General features: G+C 37.5%; 2 protein-coding genes across 2 annotated transcripts in view; both read left to right on the top strand.

Moving 5' to 3' along the window:
* The window catches only part of LOC135694856 (phospholipid-transporting ATPase ABCA1), a 45268-nt gene extending 39780 nt beyond the window's left edge, over nt 1-5488 (top strand). The window contains exons 43-47 of the mRNA XM_089109836.1: nt 122-225; nt 621-713; nt 1211-1310; nt 2995-3132; nt 3748-5488. Of these exons, the coding sequence (XP_088965962.1) occupies nt 122-225; nt 621-713; nt 1211-1310; nt 2995-3132; nt 3748-3861 (549 nt within the window). The 3' untranslated portion in view covers nt 3862-5488. The remainder of the gene's footprint in view (nt 1-121; nt 226-620; nt 714-1210; nt 1311-2994; nt 3133-3747) is intronic.
* Nucleotides 5489-5631: 143 nt separating this feature from the next.
* On the top strand, nt 5632-21212 carry LOC135694695 (uncharacterized). The gene is made up of 4 exons (XM_089109837.1): nt 5632-8527; nt 10181-10996; nt 11787-12265; nt 16127-21212. Exons 1-4 carry the CDS (start codon nt 7723-7725, stop codon nt 17192-17194), a joined length of 3168 nt encoding a protein of 1055 aa, XP_088965963.1. The 5' UTR covers nt 5632-7722; the 3' UTR covers nt 17195-21212.
* Nucleotides 21213-21457: the final 245 nt, after the last annotated feature.

The following is a 21457-nucleotide window of genomic DNA, read 5'->3' as shown; positions in this document are numbered from 1 at the left end:
TGTGTAGAAGTTTTGTTACATTACATAACTGATTTATTTTCTATCGTTGTGGTTGATTTTTTATTAATAGCTTTTGGACATAAATATTCGTGTTTTAATGATAACTGCATTTATTGCTCAGGATGAGCCAACAACTGGTATGGACCCAGGAGCCAGGCGGTTTCTCTGGGATGTTATCAACCAAATTGTTAAGCAAGAGAAATCGGTAGTTTTGACTTCCCACAGGTAAGGGAATCCCAAATACCTTTGCTAGGATCCTATTCAATGGCTAGGATCTTATTACTTATAACCTTATATCTGCGAGCGAAATGGAGCTGTAGATGCGAGTGTGAAACGTGACTTGATAGGCAAGCTATGGAGTTTGTATATTTGCTTCAAGATGGTAAAAACACAAGCCAGTTTCAGTTTTCACAAGTTTCTCATAGATATTTAATTTCATTGCTGACTCTCATTATATTATGGCATATTTCGTATATTTTTTTTGCCATATTATAATGGTATGTTATATTATATATATTTGGTATGTTATATTATGGTATATTTGGTATATTATGTTTTTATTTCGATCGTTTTCATTATTCTTACACCATTTAAAATCTCCTTCGTTAATTGCATTTAAGCATGGAAGAATGTGAAGCATTGTGCACTCGGCTTGGTATCATGGTTAACGGCAAGTTCCTTTGCTTTGGCAGCCCTCAACATCTTCGAAGCAAGTAAGATAATCTACAAAGAATGATCCCATATGTCGCTTTTTTTTTGCTAATTTAAGCTTTCCAGCCAAACATTAGCTTTTTTATATATAAGGAAGAGAGATAAGAACTGAATTTACGTTGACGTGCACTGAGAAGGTATCAAATTTTCTTTGATTTTGATGAACATTCTGGAGAGCCCCGCGCCGGATGATCTACACTCTAATTTCTTAAGTGCTTCCTTGTTGGGGATTTTTTCTTGGGAAATCTTTGTGCCATACCAGAATATGTATCCTATTAGAATCAAAATACTGAATTTTTTTGGACAATAGGACGCATATGATATGGCATTTGGCTAGAGCGTGAATGTCTTTTTATGGCCATTTCATGTTGACTACTCGTCCGATTAGAATGGTGGTGCATTTGATATAATATAGAAATTCTTTATAGAGCGAGAATCTTCCACCATTCTTTATCTTTCAAAGTCTTTCTCTTAAGTCACTGCACTTTGATGCTTGTAGGTATGGACAAAACTACACCATTGGAATTCGTGGCAAATTCGAAGAGCTAGATAGTATTGGAGATTATATGGCAGCGAATTTTACAAATTGCATTCTTAAGGTTGGTACAGTTTATTTGAATCTTTGTCATCTCGTTAACACTTATCAATTTTTCTTCCATTTATAAAGCCGCACATTATCAGTGGCGTTTCTACAGGGGGAGGGGGCAGGCGCCCCCAGAGATTTTCTTGGCCCCTGGCTAGAACTTCTACAAAGCTTTTTAGCCTTTTACTTTCAAAAGAATAGTTATTCTGTTGATATTCTCATATTCATGTAGTGTTGTTAAATAGATAAAACTCAGTAGAGTAACGGACCAAAGTTACCTTTAGTTAGTTAAGAAGGGCCCCCAACCAGAGCTGCAAAATATATTTTTCTTTCTAGGAACCTGGGAAACAGGACAAAAATTTTTCTGTTAGGTGAAAGTGTTTTGTACTACGGATAGTACGCACAAATTTTTATGCAAGGGCTTCTAATTTACTGGGTCTAGAGAAAATTTCCGATAATTTATATAATTCGGTTGTTTATTGCATCTATTTTGTCTTTGATGAACGTTGACTATGTGAAAAAGTAAAACTGATTTGTGAACCAACTGGAGGATTTGTTTACTGATTGGCAGAAAACGTCAACATAGATTGTGCTCTCCACAATGCCGGCTTTAGGGAAGATGCATGTAATTACCTGTATATACTTATCAGCCAGCTTTTTTAGCCTTTCATATGATGGGTACACGTGGCAACATGATATTTTACATTAATAATTGGTGACATCTCAATATTCAAAGGACAAATATGATCTTGAAAAAACATAAAGATGTGATTCGGTATCAATTAAAAACTTTGCCAAGTTTGCCAAGAACTAGTCAAGACTCAAGTCAATTATTGTATTGCTAGCAGAAATAAATGTATGTAATTTTCACAGCTTTTGATCTTTAAAGAAAAAGAACAGTGCCTGATAAGGCAACTAAAACAGCACTTTTCAAACACGTGAATTGCCTACTTCAGGTCTGCAGCTTTATCAATTAATAAGGCCCTGGACAGGGAAGCTGAAGGTTGTTTCCAAGTTTTAAATTTTTTGTGTGATAATTGACAAAGGAGCAAAAGTTTTTTTTAAGCTTTCAAAAATACATTTAAAACTTTTCATTTGTAGAAACATTTGATTTGTTGTGAAAAAGTAACGAAATATTTTTTGCTAATGAAAAAACAGTTGTTTTTTATCAAGTTTTGCTGAAAATTTTCTGCCAAGCTAAAAATTTTTCTAGGAATCTAAACCCCAGGTACCGATACTTTTTGCAGCTCTGCCCCCAACCTGAAGTGGCCCCCAGCAACATTGTTTCTCTTCAATGGGCTTAAATCTACGAATATTGTAGACATTTAAATGCAGTTTCTGTTCATCCCTAGAATGTAGAATTTCAAAACCGCCACCAGCCATTGGCGGTGATCTTCAAAAAGCCCTTGATCGATCTTAATTTTGAAGTTTAATCAGCCCTGATGGAGTTATACCAAGGCCATGCTTTTTTTAGACAGCGCCAAAATTGGTGCTGTGTAGCTAGTGTTGGCCCCCGGCTAGTCCCCCCCCCCCCCGGATTTTTAAGGCTAGATTCGCCACTGCACATTATAAACAAGATAAACAGACTTTTAGAAAAAGCAAACTAGCCTTTTTCATGCCCAGCCTCTAATAAAGCACATGTCTTTTTATCTTTGGCATCACAATGCTGAAAATTGTAATATGCTTCGTATTCTCGTCAGGATCAGCATCATAATATGCTCGAGTATGCAATACCATCCGAAGGCCTACTACTCTCTGAAGTTTTTGCAAAACTTGAAAATTTGCGATCCACTGATACTATCTATGATTATTCTGTTACCCAAACAACTTTAGATCAGGCAAGTGTTTTCCCGTTTTTATATTTAATTTACCTCGATAAACCTTTTTGTTTTCCTCTTAAAAATTGTGAGATTTGACTAGTTGAGTCTTTTTAAAATAAGTCCAAGATACCTGATGCAGTTTAATAGTTTTTGTATGGCAAAATTGATAAACATACATTGTTTGGCTCGAAAAATCAGCACACCCTAATGCACATTCAACGCAACATTCCACCACTAACATTGCACAATATACCGAACACACAGTACAACACAAGTCAACAATACAATTAACAAGACAAGGCAACACAGCACAACACAACACAACACAACACAACACAACACAACAAAACACAACACAACACAACACAACACAACAATGATACACGACATGACAATAATACACAACACAACAACACAAAAATATCAAAATATCTCAATGGTGCCAGACAACAAAAACAACATTACTTCACAACATAAAAAAACAGGAGAAACAACAGTATAGATCCCAATCCCATTAGTTTAGCATATTATTGTTGGTATCTAAGAAGTTGGCGCAATCTATTTTCTTGTTGCATTGGTAGCAGAAAGTTATTTTTATTGTTGATTCAATATATGATATAATCGTTTTTATAGATTTTCGTCAACTTTGCTCGTGGGCAGACTGAAGGAGTAGAGCTTCTTGAAGATGCACCAAAGACGTTTATTGAGAAAGCTCGAGCACGATTGGCTGCAGTCGTCCACGTGTGACAGCTTTCCTTTTGGAGGGAAATGAGCAAACATCACCCTTAAACAATACTTTTCAATGGCACATCCTTCATGGCATGTCTTTATTCAGTTTGCATAAGTATTGCCATTCGGCTCTCAGTACTGCGTGACGATGCAAAATTACATTCACGAGTGGGTACATTAATAGCCAGTAATTGGTTTCAGATCCATGGAATTCAACTGTTTTTGTTCCAGTATTTGTTCCAGGAGTAAAATGCTATTCCTGAAAGACCAGAGGTCGCACAGTTTATATTCAGCACATTTTCTGCCTGCAAACAGCTGCATTTCCTTACTGGTTCAGTTTAAAGCATTTTTATTATTATTTTTACTTCTATTTCACGTATGCTTTGAAATATATATATACTGTATTTCCTAATGAATGCCGCCATCTTATAAACGCCGCCCTATGATTAACGCCACCATCTTTTAAACGCCGCATCTTAAAAAGTGGTGTTCATTGTAAAACAGATCAAACAGGAAATAACAAATAGTTTATATGGTAACTAACCACTCTCCTCCACAGAAGCTATTGGGAAGGGAGATGGGGAAAGAGAACTGGTGGAGCTGCGGAGAATGGGAGCGGGAGGGCATTCACTTCCTCCTCCTTTCTCGCAGCTCCTCCACTTTTTCTTTTTTTCTTTAGTTTCTTTTATCCTATCCTTTTCTCCTTCCATATTCTATCCGAAGGCAATAAAGTTTCATACCATAGACGTGGGCTCTGACGGAGACAGCGACATTGACATTTCTTGACTCTTCCATAACGTGATAACATCCTTCGTGAACATTTTCACAGAACGCATGTTTAAATCTGAAAACAGTTTAAAGTCTGTCTTTATCTTTTTTATCGCACTTTTCTTTTCCTTTTTCATTTGAAACACTTTTATTTTGTATTCAACGCTGCCCTCTGATAGTAAATACGGTATATATATGATCAATTTTGAGCTGTAAATGTTTGAAAGAAACTACACAAATCTAAGTTAATTTACTGTAGCGTGTCAAGCAATTCATTGTAGAAATATGAGCACAAAGATACAAGCATTTATCAGATAAAAGCCATGTTCTAAGCACTCGACACTTAACTGTCTACAGTTCGCTGTGAAGGAGCTTCAGTTTGCTGTGGAGGAGCGTTCTTCCCTGGCTCTTTGGTACAATGATCGACGTCTAAGATCTTAAACAAGACTGGAGTCTCGAAATAAAACAAATTAGTTAAAAGTTATCATTTATATTTTTAAAAGTCAAGGATTTGTTGCGAATCCCTATCATTAGAATCTTCCCAACGATCAACAACCTCCAAAACCTGATTATAAATGTTGATAGAGTTGAATTCCGTTACGTAATACCCCGTACAACTCTACCTTCGTGTTAAGTTGGACTGATTTTCCATTCCCATTGGATTTTCCTTCTTCAAATCAGACCATTTCCTTGCACCCTTTGAAAGTCCGACTTGATGGACTCAGCTGTTTACAATTGCTTGTGTCATTTTGCAGAATAATCGTAGATTTTAATAATATATGTATCATCATTTAATAATAAACTGTGCTATCAAATTTGCAATTTAGTGTGTAGTGTGCTATCAAATTTGCAAACCACAAAGAAGCATTGTTTCTAACCCCTTTGTGTTTTCTGTTTGTTGGTTCTGTGTCCCATATGACAGTTGCAAAATTTTTTCCGACTGAAATCTCGATTAATATAGCTTTAATTTGAGATTTCGTTAGTTAATCACTAACGCGAGATACAACAATTACAAGCATAGCGGGTGTCATCTCACAAAATGAAACGTAGCAAGTAAAAACAACACCAATCTTGTGGAAGAATTCATATTCGTTTTTATTCCATAAAACAAATTTATTTTTGTCCGCATAAGTGAAGTGTCATTTTTAAACATCCTTTAGACTGCCTATGATGAAATTTGTTAACAAACCAGAAGAAACACAAGGTCGTGGTGGCCGAATATTCATTTTCTGCCATTTTCGAACAATCAACCTGTATATCGTTGAATTATACATGCAGAAGAATTATGTTTGCGTTCAGATGCAATTAGGTTGACAAAGTGGTTCCTTCCATGGAAATAAATATCATTAACCAACGACCAGCGAGTAAAACATCTTAAAGCTTGTTGTTTCACCCTTCAGAGAAGAGTATTGTATTGTATTGTAGATTATTTAATGTTAGTTTTTACAATAGTGAATATACACTAATTAAGACTAACATGAAGCAATTTCAAGGATTGCATAAGCCAGTTCATTTACTGCAAAACGAACATGCGCACTTGTTTTCAAGGAACCAAGTTTTGGTCGAATTCTTAAATTGTCTAGTATTTTGTGCTGTCTTTATTGATTCCAGAAGTGAATTCCAGATTTTAGGCCCTTGAAAACCTAATGATCTGATACCATTATTGGTAGTTCTGGCTTTTGGAATGTCAAAGGGGTTTTTGAGTCGAAGGTTATGACCTGTTGTTGTGGGTACAAAATAGTCTTTCATGAAAACAGGATTAAGGTTGTTAAGTGTTTTATAAACTTCGAACGCTAAAATTCTAACTGATTGGATGGTAGTTTCTTTTGAGTTAGCAAGTAAATCTTGGTACCAAGATGAATAGTCTGAATAGGCTAGTCTTAATGCCCTCTCGTTTCTTTTTTCTAGCTTATCCTGACTTCCTTCACCACATAGCGTCCATATCAATGGACAATAATTGAAGTGACATAGTATAAATGAATTTATAATTATCTTTTTTTCTCTGTCACCCATAAATCTTGCCAATATTTTTAAAGAATTTAACTGTTTAGTTGCTTTTTTACAGATCTCATCGATCTGAACACCAAGCAAAACAACGTTTTTCTCTATTTTAATTGCAAATTCTTGGTCAATTTCAAACTCATCTATGCATTTATCTTTGCTGCCGATTGTGATAGCTTGAAATTTAGAGGGATTCGCAATCATTTCATTATATTTAAGTCAATCAAGACATTTTCTTGTGTTAATCTTTATAAGTTGCAATAGTTCATCAGTATTTGTTGCAGTAACAGATATCGTGTTGTCATCAGCAAAATTACATAAAGACACTTCAGTAAGGCTGTAAAAAATATCATTTAGAAAAATATTGAAAAGTAGAGGTCGAAGTGTTGATCCCTGTGACACCCCTTGTCCAAGTTTACCCCAGGAGCTGTAATGACCTTTCACTTTGACTCTTTGCTTTCTATTAGACAGGTAGTTTTCTATAAGTAAAAGAGAATTTCAATCTACACCATAGGCATATAGTTTTGCTAAAAGTAGTTTTTTTGGTAGAAAGTCAAAGGCTTTTGACAAATCCATAAGGACAGCGCCAATATGTTTGTTACTTTCCAGTTCTGTTTTCCAGTCTTCAATTAGTCTAAAAAGAGCGTGCTTGGAAGAAAACTGTTTTCTATATGCGCATAGGAATTTCGAACATTTTTCTTCAAGAAATGGAGAAATTTGAAGCTCTATTGCTTTTACAAATACCTTTGAAAGTGTCGTTAGTAGAGTTTTAGGTCTATAATTTTCCTTATTGAAAGAATCTTTTTTGTAGACAGGTGAGACTATAGCCCTTTTTAAAAAGTTTGGAAAAGTTCCTTGAATAATGAATTAATTTATGAATGCGTGTGATTGTTTATGTTTACATTTTTCACTCATGTATAGGTAATGTGTTTAATGCCAACATCAATGCGCCGTCAAGTACCCGCGAAACCCACGCAACAGCATTGTGATCAACACTTTAATGAGCTGCCCCTGTTGCTTGTAGTGTTCTCGCGAGACAGCAGCCAAACAGTAGGTACTAACAGAAAGCTGTTTTGAAAACCAATCGTTTGGATCGTTACAGATTGAAGAATGGTAGGAGTTTGCTTAAGATCTGCCTGGTTTGTATTGGCCATTTTGGTGCAAATACCCTGTATAGCTTCAGAGTCAATTGATGGTAGTTTCCATTTGCTCCATCATGATGGACAGGGAGTCAGCTTCGATAAAGACAGCAAAGTTCTAACCCTTCATAGCACGCTAAGTCAGAAGTTTCGGTGGAAGGGCTTGTTCCTTATGCATGTACCGACAAATCAGTGCGTCGTTCCATCTGAAGACGGAAACGCAATGTTGTCACTATCGCAACTGTGCGGGAGCAACGACACTTACTTCCACTACGAGGCGCAGAGCCACATAATCAGGCATCTTAAGAGCGGCAAATGCCTCCAGTCCACAAATGATACATTTCCAAGCAGGAAGATTGTCCTGGCACGAAATTGCCAGAGTGGCAGCAGTATGTTTTGGCAGATACCAGAAGCTCTGTACATCATTCGCCATTTTGGTGGACTATGTTGGGTTTATAACACTCCGCTTGACGTCATGAAGCTACAGAAGACGCATATCTGCGACCGTTTTGTTTTTGACAGCGAATGGCATTTAAAGCATTACAGAACTGGCAAATGTGTTTATTTCCACCTCGGATTTCTGCGTCTAACAACGGACTGCAATACAACCCAAAGCAGTTTCATCCACACTGTAAAGGCGACATTGGAGAACCTTTCATCGCACCAGTGTGTGAAGCCATTCCTAGGGGGAGCGGCTCCGTTGCCAGCGGCTGACCTCATTCTGACTGAATGCGCTGAGGAAGATCAATTCTTGTTTCACCTTCACTTAGCCAAAGGTAAGTCAGCCGCAGAGGTAGTTCAGTAACGTTCCGTCAAAATCAGCTAAAAAGGCAATTGCACAGGCTAGGTCGCTTTTCCATTGGTTCAGTACGGTACATTGAATCCTAAGATGATGTGAGAAAAACTGAGATTTTCCTTTGATTGCCAAAATGGGGAACTTTAAACTGGGGACCGAAATGCGTTGTTCTTTTAAATATTCAAAAGTAGGCAAGAGAATCTGCCGACTATTCATTACTTCTTTAGGATAAAAGTTAATTCTAAAAAAGACACACGATAAGAGGGGGGGGGGTTATATAGGTTTTCGGCTTCACAGTCACGACCCAATCCCTACGTGCGGCCTACGGGATTGGCAATGCCTGGGAAGCGTAAAAGGGCTGAAGCCCCCGCTCTACTTTTTTGCAAAGAAAAATAATAATGCAACAAATCCATTTATTTAAAGGCAACCGATATATCTGATAGAAGATGGTACCTGATGATGATGAATCGACATATACTAATGTATCCAAAACCTTCTGTCGATCAAAAATTGGCCAATCAGTGAGCGTGATAACACTCACACGCTTGTTAATTGGCTGATACTGATTGACAGATAGGCTAATTGATAGATGGCTTAAACCATGTCTATTGCCTTTAATTTCAAATGAATAGAGTTTTGCCCCAGGACATCGAGGTCAAGGGGCTTAATGAAATAATAAATTCCATTTGAAGAATGAAATTAATCAAACGTAGAACATTTTAAATGATTGTGAGAAAATGACAGCAAGGCGTATTTTGAAGGCATTTTGAAGTTAATGTGGTCGCCAAAAGTTTTCTGCTTGCAGATGCCTCTACTTTCTGGTGCATCCCATTTGGAATTTCTTGGCGCCGCCACTGCAATGGATTTTTTGCAGATTGCGGCTTCAGCAAGATTCGTCTTGCGTTTTTCGGAGTAAATTTGCAATGGTTTACTTCTTTAAGAATGTTGATGAGTTTCCAAGAAAATATGCTGTCGATAGATGTCGACTAAGGTTTGGACCAACGCATCGTTAAACAGAGTGAAAACCATAAGAATTTGTTATAATGTTACTGCTAGCAATGTTTCTATTTACTTATAAGCGATTATTTCTCGTTTTGTGCCGCGGCACGTTTTGCAATCGCGACCGCATCTTTGCACTTTATTTCATTGCGGATTGCAGTTTTTTGCTGATTTTTGCACGGATTTTCAGCCTTTTGGCCCCCTTTAATAGGTCTTTTTAAGAATTCTGGGCTGAGTAACATTTGTTTGGGGTTTTAGTAACATTAAGCAGCATTGTAATAAATGCAAATCCTTAATGATCCATGAGTATAATCAGTTGCATTAACAGAAAATATTACACGATGCAACTACACCCAAACTTTTTAGATATGTTCTTGCTCAGTCCATAGATATGATCTTTCTAGCCTCTAGGAAGGTTCGTGCTAAATTTCAGGGCAAGTGCTGAACTTAATTTGCACCAAACCATAGTACTGCTGGTTTGCTACATGCTGTAGATCAAGTTTTTCTACAAGAGCACAGTATAAGAGCTCTTATAGTTGACTAGTTAGAACACTGAATAAAAAGCCTGTCTTTAAACAGCTTTACCTCGTTTACACATTATGATTCATTATAAGTAATTAATACATTTTTTCAGGAATTTATGAGGTAAGCCTGTTCTCAGAGTCTTGTGACGATGTCTTAATTTGTGTATTGGCTCGGTCAATCATTGAAGTCAACGGCCACGATTTTAGCGCCCTGACCAGAGGGATAAGCGTCGCCATCTTTGACTACCAAAGTGGGATATTAGAATATTCAAATGCGTATGACGTGTACGCTTACAGTTCACACCGCGTTCAACTCGCAACATTGCTCAACGGTCTGGCGGACGACAAACTCTTGTTAATGGCGGTAAGAGATGCTGTTAATTTTGACACCGGTTTGGCAACAGCACTGAGGCGGTTCGGCGTGTCTTCTGAGTTCGCCAGAACCTATCCAGTCACAACGAAAATGTCGATGGTAGCACTTCTGTACACAGGACATCGTAGAAAAGAATGGGAGAAGGTTGTGCATTTCGTTGGCAAAGGACCCTCAATGCTAGTGGCCAAGATCTTCGCGTTTCGAGATTACCAAGGAACAGATGAATGCGACGAGGAAATGGGTTTGCTGACTGGCCACCTTTCTGATTCTAGATTTTCTGCGAAGTCTGTTTACGGCAATTCTCCTGCGTATGGTCCCAAAGAAGCCCGTCTTTACAGAACTGCACCCGGTTGGTGTTCAGGTGCCTATAGTCCAGTAACTGACTATTTGCAGATCGATCTGGCATCCATCAAGGTTCTGAGTGGAATAGCGATGCAAGGTCACGGCACCTGGAAGGGGCGTATGTCTGTCACTTCATTCTTTGTACAGCACAGTACAAATGGGATTGACTGGTCCACTTACTCAGAAAATTCAACAGACTTTGAATTCAAAGGTATTCAATTTAGCTGTTCAGCTCAATTCAAATCCTTATTTGCATCATGTTCTGATCTGTTTTCTTGTTCTAAAGTTTCTTGTTGTCTTGTTCTAAAGCTTGTCACAAGAAAGGGAAGCTCATGAGATAAGCTTTAGCATACAAAGATGTTTCAACATATCCTCTTTAACCAATATGAGCAGAACTAGAAAAACTCGAAAATAGCTGTAGAGTTTGAGCTAATACCAGGATTCTTAAAAAATAAATCATGTTTTTATTATTAATTCATAGCCTCAATGGTTAGATGGAACTATATTAACAAGCTGCCCTTCCTCCAACGACCTCCCCCCAACGACTACACCCAACGACCTCCACCCAACCCCCAACCCTCCGCCCTTCCAGCCGGAATACCAAGGCATGTTGCTGCCGAATAATTTTACCTTAACTGACTAGTATCAACTTACGGATTGGGCAGCAACGGAATAATGAAAGATTTGACAAAGATTGTTGGCTTTTTTTTTTAAGACTGTATCTTACTACATATCTATTTTGCAAAATCTTTCAGTTTTCGTAATGAAAAGTAATGGCATTTCCAGTAAAAGCAGTCAAAGTAGACCTTTGATCTAATAACGTCATCCCCTTGGAACTTTCCCTAGATTTCATTGGTTAAGCATCGAGCTTTCCTCATATTCATTAAGGCCTAATAATTTTCATGTTCTTTGCGCAGTTTTTGGACAAACCCGGGCTTTACTTTGTTTATAACGATTAGGTTATTGTCAGTAATGAGAATATTTGAATGTTTGTCCACTAGGCTGTTCAACCTTGGGCGAAACAGTTGTTCATTGGTTTAAAAGGACAGAAATGCGCTTTATTCGGATAGTTCCGAAAACAAGAACTGCTGGTGATGTCACACATTGCATTCGGATGGAGCTTTTTGGCTGCTCTCCAAAAGGAATTTTCCTCCAAGACGGTCTTTTTAAAGAAACATTCATAGTGTCAGAGATAGTAAAAGCAAATTTCACGTTCTATGGAACATCAGCCTGGTCTGGTCTTGTTAACATTGAAATGTCTGTTCATGAGCAAAATACAACACTTGCGGATAACATGGATCAATTCATGGTTGGCACAGGGTTGAATGGGACATCAGTGTATGCAAATGGAACTTCAGGCTTATCTGCTACTGTTAGGAAACTCAAGAGCGTTATTTCGCCCTTTACAATTGCAGTATCAACAACATTTTCAAATAAAGAAGCCAAGTTTAGCAATTTTAATGTTTTCATAAGAGGAAAGGTAAGTAATAAAACTTAGACAGGTCTCAAACCAGAAAAATCGGAAACATTTTCCAGTCAAAGTTTTGAAAACCGTTTTTAGGGTCGCTAGACATTGTAAAACCAAATTTTATTTGGGGACTTTTGAATTTTTTCTTTTTTTCAAAATGGCGGATCAGTTGCCAAAAGGTTTTTAACAAAAAAGTAGACATTAAATAGGCTAAGGCACATATCAAATGAAGATTTTGAATGTTTTCAAGTAGATCCTATTCAATTTTTCAGGGGCACATCAGGGGCGGATCGAGACATTCTCAACATTACTAGACATCCCCAGATACAATTCAAATTGGTGTATTCGGAAAGAATGGGGCATTCTCTCAGCAAAATCTATTCTTACCAATAGTATGGTCCTTCTGCCATCAAACCAAATGTGATGTTCACTATTAGTGAAAATCAGTTCCATTATCGGGTTGCGAAGAAAAGAATTCCGTTTGTTCTGCCCAGACATGTTTTGAGGGGGTTTGTTATGAACATCTGTTATCCTGGCATTCTATGACGCCATTGTGTGAGCTGTTTGATGATGCTTTCTTTGTAGCAATCAAAGATAACCCCTAAACTTAATGAAAATGCTCTTTTTTCCTCATGTGATGACTTTTTAAATAGTCTCAGCCTCTCTTTCAGCTTCATCCGTAAATTTCTGATTGAAACGGCTCGTTCTCATGAGGGTGTCTACAGCAGCCATGTCTGTGCTGAAACCTCCTTACAATGGTCCTCCTCTTACCTTCATTTTTTCCCTATTTATGGTCGTCTTTGTAACTCAATCACCATATATTGGAAAGAAACGACCCACCAGAAACCGTTCCATTGTTGACATGCTGGAATGTTTGCTTGACATGTCTACAATTTTGACACGCTGGAACGAATGATACAGTGAATTGTTCAGATGGCCAAATGCAAACACTTAGGTATCAATACCCTCTCAGCTGCAAGATGCCGCTCAATAGAATTTTGCCTCACTAGACTTATCAGATATAGCATTGTCATACCACCCCGTAGTTTCTCCACAAAGTTTTCGCTTGCATTTCATTATGGTTTGATATCGCACTTTCGAAAAGGAGCTGAAATGCAGGTTGTGCCAAAACTGATGCAAGCGTTGCTGGTGACTGATTTCATACCCTGGGTACCAGACTCACTTTAGACAAAATAGAGAGTCTGGTCTAGTGCGCCCCATTCTCGTTCTGGTGTGCTGATATTAACCAATCAGGAGCGAGTGTACAGATTTCTGTACGTTCAAAGGTCACAGTGAAACAATAAACGTAGCTCTGGTGTAAAACATTGAACAGAACACAACATAAATAAATGCTAGCGACCGTAACGATCGAGTTTGAAAATGCTGTTAAAACTGTACTCAAAGAATGTTTTCCGCATGTTGTGGAACTTAACACAGAGCAGCATTGAAAGCCTTGCTTGTAGAGAGAAGAGACACCTTCGCCATATTGCCAACTGGCTTTAGAAAGTCTCTGATATTTCAGGCTGTCTCTCATTGCAAAGAAATTAGGCCTTGTAGTGAAGTGCATTAAATAAGAAACACCGCAAGGCGCCAAGAACAAACAACATCAAACACAAGTAAATCAGTTATGGCTAATATTTCGCCCGGCATACAGGGCTTCGCTTGTCGTATTGGCCATATTTGCTGTGGTGAACTTCCAACGTGATGATTTTAGCCGCCGCGGTGTCCAAGCGCGCTGCCTTCACAGTGAGGAAGTAGACTTTGAAAGTACACACAACTTATGAGGAAATTACAAAAGACTTATTTTAAGTTGCATACGAAATTTAATAATGATTAACATTTAATAATTGCATTGTGCTAACTTTAATTTCATGCTTCGCACATGTTTTTTGCTGCCAAATGGCGTTTTAAACCTGATTTGATTGGAATCTTGAGGCAGAGAACGAAAATGGGGCGCACTAGACCAGACTCTCTATTATTTTATATAGTGAGGCTGGTACCCAGGGTACTGATTTCATTGTCAATCTACAACTGATTGCTTCAAATAATTACCAAGAACGTGTGCATTGGTTAACTATTTGATTCTAAAATGCAAGAGTGCTTTATTTTTCACTTTATTTCATTTCAAATATTTGTGGAGGCTAGCCCTTTAGCAGCGCTGATTTTCAAGGGGCCCTAAATTTAATGGCATTATCTTTCGGTGGCAATGGTAAGACGGGAACCTAACTTGCACAAATTGTTAACGGGACTTGATGTTTTCTTCATGAAACAAATCCATGATTCATTTTCGCCCATTACGAATCAGTGCAAGCAATCTTGTTGAAAATAATCAATTCTGAAAATCCGCCATTTTGAATTAATGTCACCATTATGAAAGATAATGGTTAATAGACGCATCTTTATAGTTTATTTACAAAAAGTAAATAGGTATCCACTTGAAAACATCCGAAACCTGCAATTGATATGAGCATAAGCCTATTTTAATGCCTACTTTTTTGTTAAAAATCCACCATTCTGCAACGGATCCGCCATTTTGAACAAGAAGAAAAAATTCAAAAGTCCCTATGTAAAATTTGATTCTACAGTGCATCTAGCGACCCTAAAACGGTTTTCAGAACTTTGACTGGAAAATTTTTCCGATTTTTCTGGTATGAGACCTGTCTCTAGGAGTGTTCAATAATATATGTTCAATTTTACATTCTATAAACGCGTGCTGTAAACATTGACAACAAATATCACTAAGGCCAGTTACCGTATTTCCTCTAAAGAACGTCAGGGCGTTTATTACAAAATCCAACGTCTAATAGAGGATGGCGTTTATCAGAGGGCGGCGTTAAATGGAAAATGAAAATTTGTCAGGTGAAAAGTAACAAGACAAAGTACGATAAAAAAGATAAAAATGTTTTCTTTTTCGAAAACACCTATTAAAGATTGCGCGAAAAATTTTTTATCTCAAGAGATGTCATTGTTTCCGTTAGAGGTCAGTGTCCTCCTCTCTATAACATGAAAACTTTCATAGCCTTCTTATAGTAAGTATGTTAACTATTCGTTATTTCTTGTTTGGTTTCTTTTCTAATAAATGCCGTTTTTCAAGATGCGGCGTTTAATAGAGGGTGGCGTTTATTAGAGGGCGATGTTTATTACAAATGGTTGGCTGAAAGTTTCATAAAGGGCGGCATTCATTAGAGGAAATATGGTCTAAAAAGTGTGATAACTGGTGATGCCAACGTTGCATGGACTATAAAAATAATGAAAACAGAACTGAACTTAAAAATGGAAGGAAAGGCTTATCCTAAGCACAAAATTTCCCAACAGTTTTTGTTTGCTCTGTAATATCAAAACGGCCTTCGAATAACGTTGATTTTTGTATATTTTCTATGTTTTATTTCCAATTCACATAAATGGTTTCCATATGACTGTTTCACATGACTGTTTTGTAGTTTGGCCTTTTTCTGCGCTGGATTTCAGTGAATATTGCCTGTTCCTCTTGCGTTGCTATCGACCCACATTAAGAATTGTAGATATTAGGTGTTCGGAAGAAGAAACTTTAGTCCTTTGTTTCGAAACAATATCATCTTAACCAATCAGCGTCCCAGGGTCATGGCACATGCGCATTAATAACAGTATTCGCAAAGCTATTCTGTCTGTGACCACAAACTCTTGAACTTTCGGCCAGGGCTTCAAGTGATAATGCGCCTGTGCTATGACCACGAAAGGGGGCTATTGCATGGTCTCCCGAACAAATTTTGTCTTTACCCGACGTTTAGATTATTTGCAGGTCTAATTTTGCGATACAAGAGGCTTATTTGGTTGTAATTTTGTTCATAAAACATTAAAGCATCTTTCTTTTGAGGCAATCGACACATTTTTCAGGCAATCGACAATGGGAAAGGCTTGCCTGTGGCATGGGGCATGCTTAGCTTCGAGAGTGGCGGAGAGATCTGTCTTGTTGGCAAAGAGGTTTCAATACAACCGCCGAAACAGTTTGAAGCACATCTCGGACACTATATTGCAGTGAACAAAGAGGCAAGAGAGGCTATGCTCTCAAATGGAGACACAGTTATAGTTAACTTTACCTTGCGACATCAGCTTGAAGGCAGTAGAGAAAGCACAGCAAATGCTTACAATGTGCAGGTTTATGTATCCTATAACCCACTACTGCTGACCGTGCTGAGTTTTGAAACCATTTTGAAAAGCGCCACCAGCTTGCAAGTCTCAAAAAACACTACGCGCCCTGGATTGATTCATTTCCAAACCGACATTTTCTGGTTTCAATGCATCCAGTCATTCAACATATCTTTTAAAGTTAACATTATCAAAAAAGTCAGGAAAGCTAGCATGATTGAAGGCGAGATAGCAGTGGAATATTCGTACACTGGAAATTTACCTAAATTTAATGGCTCTGCTGTTTATATAGCGAATAACTACGTTGATTTCAAATGCCAAGTTATGGATGACACAACGTTGCCAACCGAGACAGGTCGTTTAAATGTTCCATTCTTCTCCATAATTTTTGATGACGTCAACGACACACTGGTTTTCTGTATCAAAAAAGGACTGTATTTACCAAGGAACAAGCCAGGTTGCTATCGGATTGGCAGTGAGAGACTTAGCTTGAACCATCTGCCTTATGTTCATTCTGTTGTAGGAATAAACACAGAGAATCGCAACCTATTTGGTGTCGATCCTAAGGGAACAGGCTACATCCTGCTGAAGGATGACTTTTATGAATTCTCTTATGTGGATGACTCGGTGTGGACGTCAGTTGAAAACACACTGGCAGTTCGCAAATCTATGTTTGCGAATAGATTGAAAAGTTTGCCGACATCTGTAATTGGTGAGTGGAAGCTAGGCACAGCTCAGAATGAAAAATGGGCTGTCACAAGAAGTGGGATTTGGAAGAGAGTCAAAACAGATTGGCAACGCATTGTTCATTTCTGATTTTCAATATGATAAAGCTTTGAATTGACAGAAAGTGTATATATACTTGTAGAAGTGCACATGGCCTATTTATTGTACGAGGAAATAAAAATTTATATTGCGGCAAACTCCTCCAAAATTTTTATGACCAAGTTGAAGACGAAAATGAAGTTGAGTGATGGAAACGAAGTTCCACACCCCCTTTCCTTGCCTCCTCAGTTTTTCAAGTTAGAATAGTTATCTCGATGATCGAGTATCTTGGCAAAGGAAATAGAAAAAAAAGGCCGAATGAACATAAAGTTCGAAAATTTACAGCCCATGTTCCATCCAAATGTGCAATTTCTGTCACGAAAGTCGGGAATATTCCCAAAACACACAGATGTTCTGGCCATTGCCACTAAATAGCGCATAAATGTCTTCCAAACTCAAAAGATCGAATAAATTAATGCAAATTTATGCATTTAGGTACAATAAAACTACCCTTGCTCGCTTGGTCCATGAAGCTAGTGTCTTTCATCTTTATTGAACTGCTGCGAACTTTGGACCATTTTGGGTCTTAAACTCTCAGGATATAAAATTTTGCTGCCATTAGGCATAAAGCAACAACGCACTCTTATTACATTGTGGGCTTTAGCAGGAATTTTTTAAAGGAAAATTTAGAGTTGCACATTATTCTCGGGAGTTTTGTGTGGAACAAATAATTCTTGGTTCTTACATAAGTATAGATAAAGAACATACTACGTTGCCAGGGGCGAAACTACCGGAGGTTGGGGGGGGTGTGACAATCCAAAAAATAGTCGATTTCGCAGGGCAATCGAAGATTTCGCAGGGCGCCTAGAAGAGCTTTATTGCCACGCAGAAATGCCACCTGTGAAGTTCGTAAAAAGCCGTTTAGGAATTTTGAAATGGAAATATCGTATTTGTTATGAACCTCCCTTCCTGACATTGCATTTTAGAGAACGGAACAGGTATGTAAGGAAAAGCTCCCTTATTTGCAAAGCGAAAGCATTTCTTACCGAAAGTCATAGCCAATGGATGCAATGATTGATGCATATGTTTATGAGGGCAAGGTTGAGTCATGCAAATTAATTTAAGTTGTAAATTATTTTCATAACAAGCACGGCGTCACTGGGGGGGAATAAAGGGCTGAAGTCGCTCACTTTGGTCAAGCTAGGAATTTTTTTATCATTTTTCCTATTACTTTTTAACAGTGCATGAACTAAAAAACATAATAAATCGTTAAGATACCGATTTTGTTTCATCTAATTGCTAGCTTTTTCACGTGTATTTTTATTATTTTTCTTTTATTTGCATTAATTCAGTAAATCATTTTCTGTATCATTGCAATGTTTTAATTTTGGATGTGTAAACATGGCCTTCTTGATACAAGAAATTGCACATTTCTGTTCAGGAAAAAAAATTCTCCCAATCAAAACAACATCTTCCTCTGTCATTCACAACTACGTGCAATCTGAAACGAAAGGCTGCCGTTTCTTTCCTTCCCCAACGTCTAACACTAGAGTTTTAGCATGACATCCCCCTCCCTATTTTTCCTAATAAACAATAATATTTTCAATAAACAATCACTTCTTTTAGCACAATAGTAATTTGGTAAATTTTTGTCTGAAAGATGCTTTTTAGCCCTTTTACAACATATAATTTCAAAAAATTTCTTCACGTCGGACCCAACCATGGTGGGTCCTCCTACCTCACTAAACTCGACTCTTAGCTCCACTGGGCTAAATTTCGTTGCGCTGTCTACATCATGTACCCCCCCCCCCCAATTAGCTGTTTATCAGCTTAATTTTGCAAACCAACGTTAAATGAAGTGAATTTAAAAAAACAATTTACGCTCACGTAGAGAAATAAAAATTTCATAGGCAATGAAGTTTCAAGTTTGTTTTTATTGCTTAGAAGTTTGTCCTTGATAAAGACCAGTGTTCACTGGTAAAGCTTTCACTAGTAACCTATAGACAAACCGTTGCTACGAGGTCTGCAGGGCACCACTCATTTTTGCAGGGCAGAAACCCATTTCACCCCCCCCCCAAAAACTATTGGCCAAGTTACGCCCCTGTACGTTGCTATGACTATGGGGAATAAAATGTATATATAACACTCAATTTCAAAAATATAATGTAATGTGATTTATATTGTAATATCAATTTTTAAAAATGCCCTATTGTTTTGCAAAATGTGAGAGGGCCATGCCCCCTCCCTTCATCAGAGGCCCTGGCGTTTATTATAAATCGTCTTTTGTAGCAGCTAACTGATAAACTTTTTCTTTCTCTTCATAACAAACTGGTGCAGGAATTGGTTTACTAGCTGATGAACTATTTATTGATTGAGCATTTTCATTTTCAATAATAAACTTTAGCTGCAGATTTTATGTATCTAACATACTTACATTTTAGAAACAAATCTTAAATTTGTGTAAAGTAATGCCCTGTGTAAAGTAGGCTTCAGTAAGAAAACTGATATTTTTAATGCAGACAAAGATTGAATTAAAAATTACAATTTTAAAAATAGCTTATACTTTACAAGTACAACAAACAAGAGCATATTAGACGAGAAAGCAATATGAAAATTAAAAATCTTACTTTAGCCTGCTTTGACGCTATCAATTCCGTGCTTTTGTGTGCGTGTGATTTAAAAACAATCAAATGACAATGAAATTTCATAGACATTATACTTCCATATATTGATAGTCCTTTTAAAACTATAATTTTCACGGAGTGTGTTTGTTTATTTTGAGCGCCATATTTTTTAACTTTTGTTTGTTTCATCATTGAAACTTTGCTAGTTTTTCTGCTTACCGTGAGAGCTCTATTAAGCCTCCCCCTTTTTTAAGCCCCCTCTCTATTAAGCCTCCTTCTAAAGGAAGAGTTTGACATAAACCCCTCCCTTATTTTAAACCTCCCCTCTTTAGCCCCTGATGTCAAGCAAAGAAAACACTAAATGTGAGAGTTAAGTGATAGCTTATAATCTTTTTACTTGTAATGTTTTCTGTTTCTAATTTTATGTGATTTAGAGTCGAAACATTCTTCTCAGTTGTGTCTCTTATGTCTGTAGCAGCCGTTGCGATGCTGTGTATGTTAACAACCAGTCCATCCTCTACCTTTTTTATCTGGTTGGTGAGAATGTGAGGCAACAGCCTTTTCAATCGACAAATTTATAGAGAAGTTTTGCTACCGACAGAATTTAAAGGATGCTGGTGCTGATTCTTTCGAAGGAATCCCAGAGACGAAGTTTGTTAAGAAGAAATCCCAGGGTTATCAATCTAAATGATTCTGATGAAGATGAGGACATTATAATAGATTAATTTAAAGAAACTTTCAAAGCTGCTAGCAAAGTTTTTCGATAAGAGTAATGCAGAGAAGATGTGGAAGAATAGCTGCTTTCTTTTGCTTCCTCAACAAACATATAAAGTACTAATTGTGCTGTTGCTGTTCTTGTCGCTCCTTTGCTTTCATAAGACAGGTTTTTTTACCTTATTCCGTTGCTTTTTTCATCTCAAAAATTTATAACCATGTTCAAAGTGTAGTTTTTTCTGATACTTTTTGTCCTTTGGAGAAGGCCTTTGCCCAAATTTTGCCCGAAAAAATTAGCTGCCCGAATCTAGGGAGGCTGAAACCCCCTCAGCTCCCTGTCCCGTGCGCCTTTGCATAAATAATTTCTGATAACGTGATTGGTCATTTCATAAAGACGGCAATACTAACAACTTTAGTGACCAGTTTGTCAAAGTATGCATAAATCATCACGATAGAGTAAAGCAGAATTGAAAATTTTCAGCACTTTCCACTCAAGAATGCCGTCCTAAAAAGTAAGGAAGAGGGCTTTACAGCCGGCAACTTCTAGAAGTCACATCCATGACCACACTTATACCCGATATACTTGTGTTTGAGTGAAAGATACTCCGTTGTGTATATGGAACCATTGTAACTATTTGTAGACCCAACAAATGATTGGAAACTCTTTTTCCATGGAAATTTAAAGCATGATAAGATGATTGCCAATACAGAATCCGGCCAACAAAACATGTGCTTAGCCCCCCTCCCCAAATCTCTCTGAATTTTTAAAAGGTTATCCATGGCACTCCTGTTTACCATCGAGCTCCATTACCATTTCCTTGGCTGAATTGAACAAACTTTTACAAATTTTTACTATTATCAGGTTTTATTAACTGCATGCTGAACCAATAAGATGATAAAACCAAAGCAGAAACAAAAAACAGGCCCCTAAAATAGCTCAAGGAAATCTTAGTCCCGTTTTCCCTATCATTGCATT

The sequence above is a fragment of the Rhopilema esculentum genome, chromosome 8 (genome assembly GCF_057945365.1).
Source record: "Rhopilema esculentum isolate cy_ngs chromosome 8, ASM5794536v1, whole genome shotgun sequence".
NCBI classification, from domain to species: Eukaryota; Metazoa; Cnidaria; class Scyphozoa; order Rhizostomeae; family Rhizostomatidae; genus Rhopilema; species Rhopilema esculentum.
This window is presented reverse-complemented; position numbering and strand designations above follow the sequence as displayed.

Coding starts and splice junctions, on each gene's coding strand:
- LOC135694695 (XM_089109837.1), top strand. CDS start 7,723: ATGGTAGGAGTTTGCTTAAGATCTGCCTGGTTTGTATTGGCCATTTTG. Junction 8,528..10,180: donor TCACCTTCACTTAGCCAAAG/GTAAGTCAGCCG, acceptor ACATTTTTTCAG/GAATTTATGAGGTAAGCCTG. Junction 12,266..16,126: donor ATGTTTTCATAAGAGGAAAG/GTAAGTAATAAA, acceptor CACATTTTTCAG/GCAATCGACAATGGGAAAGG.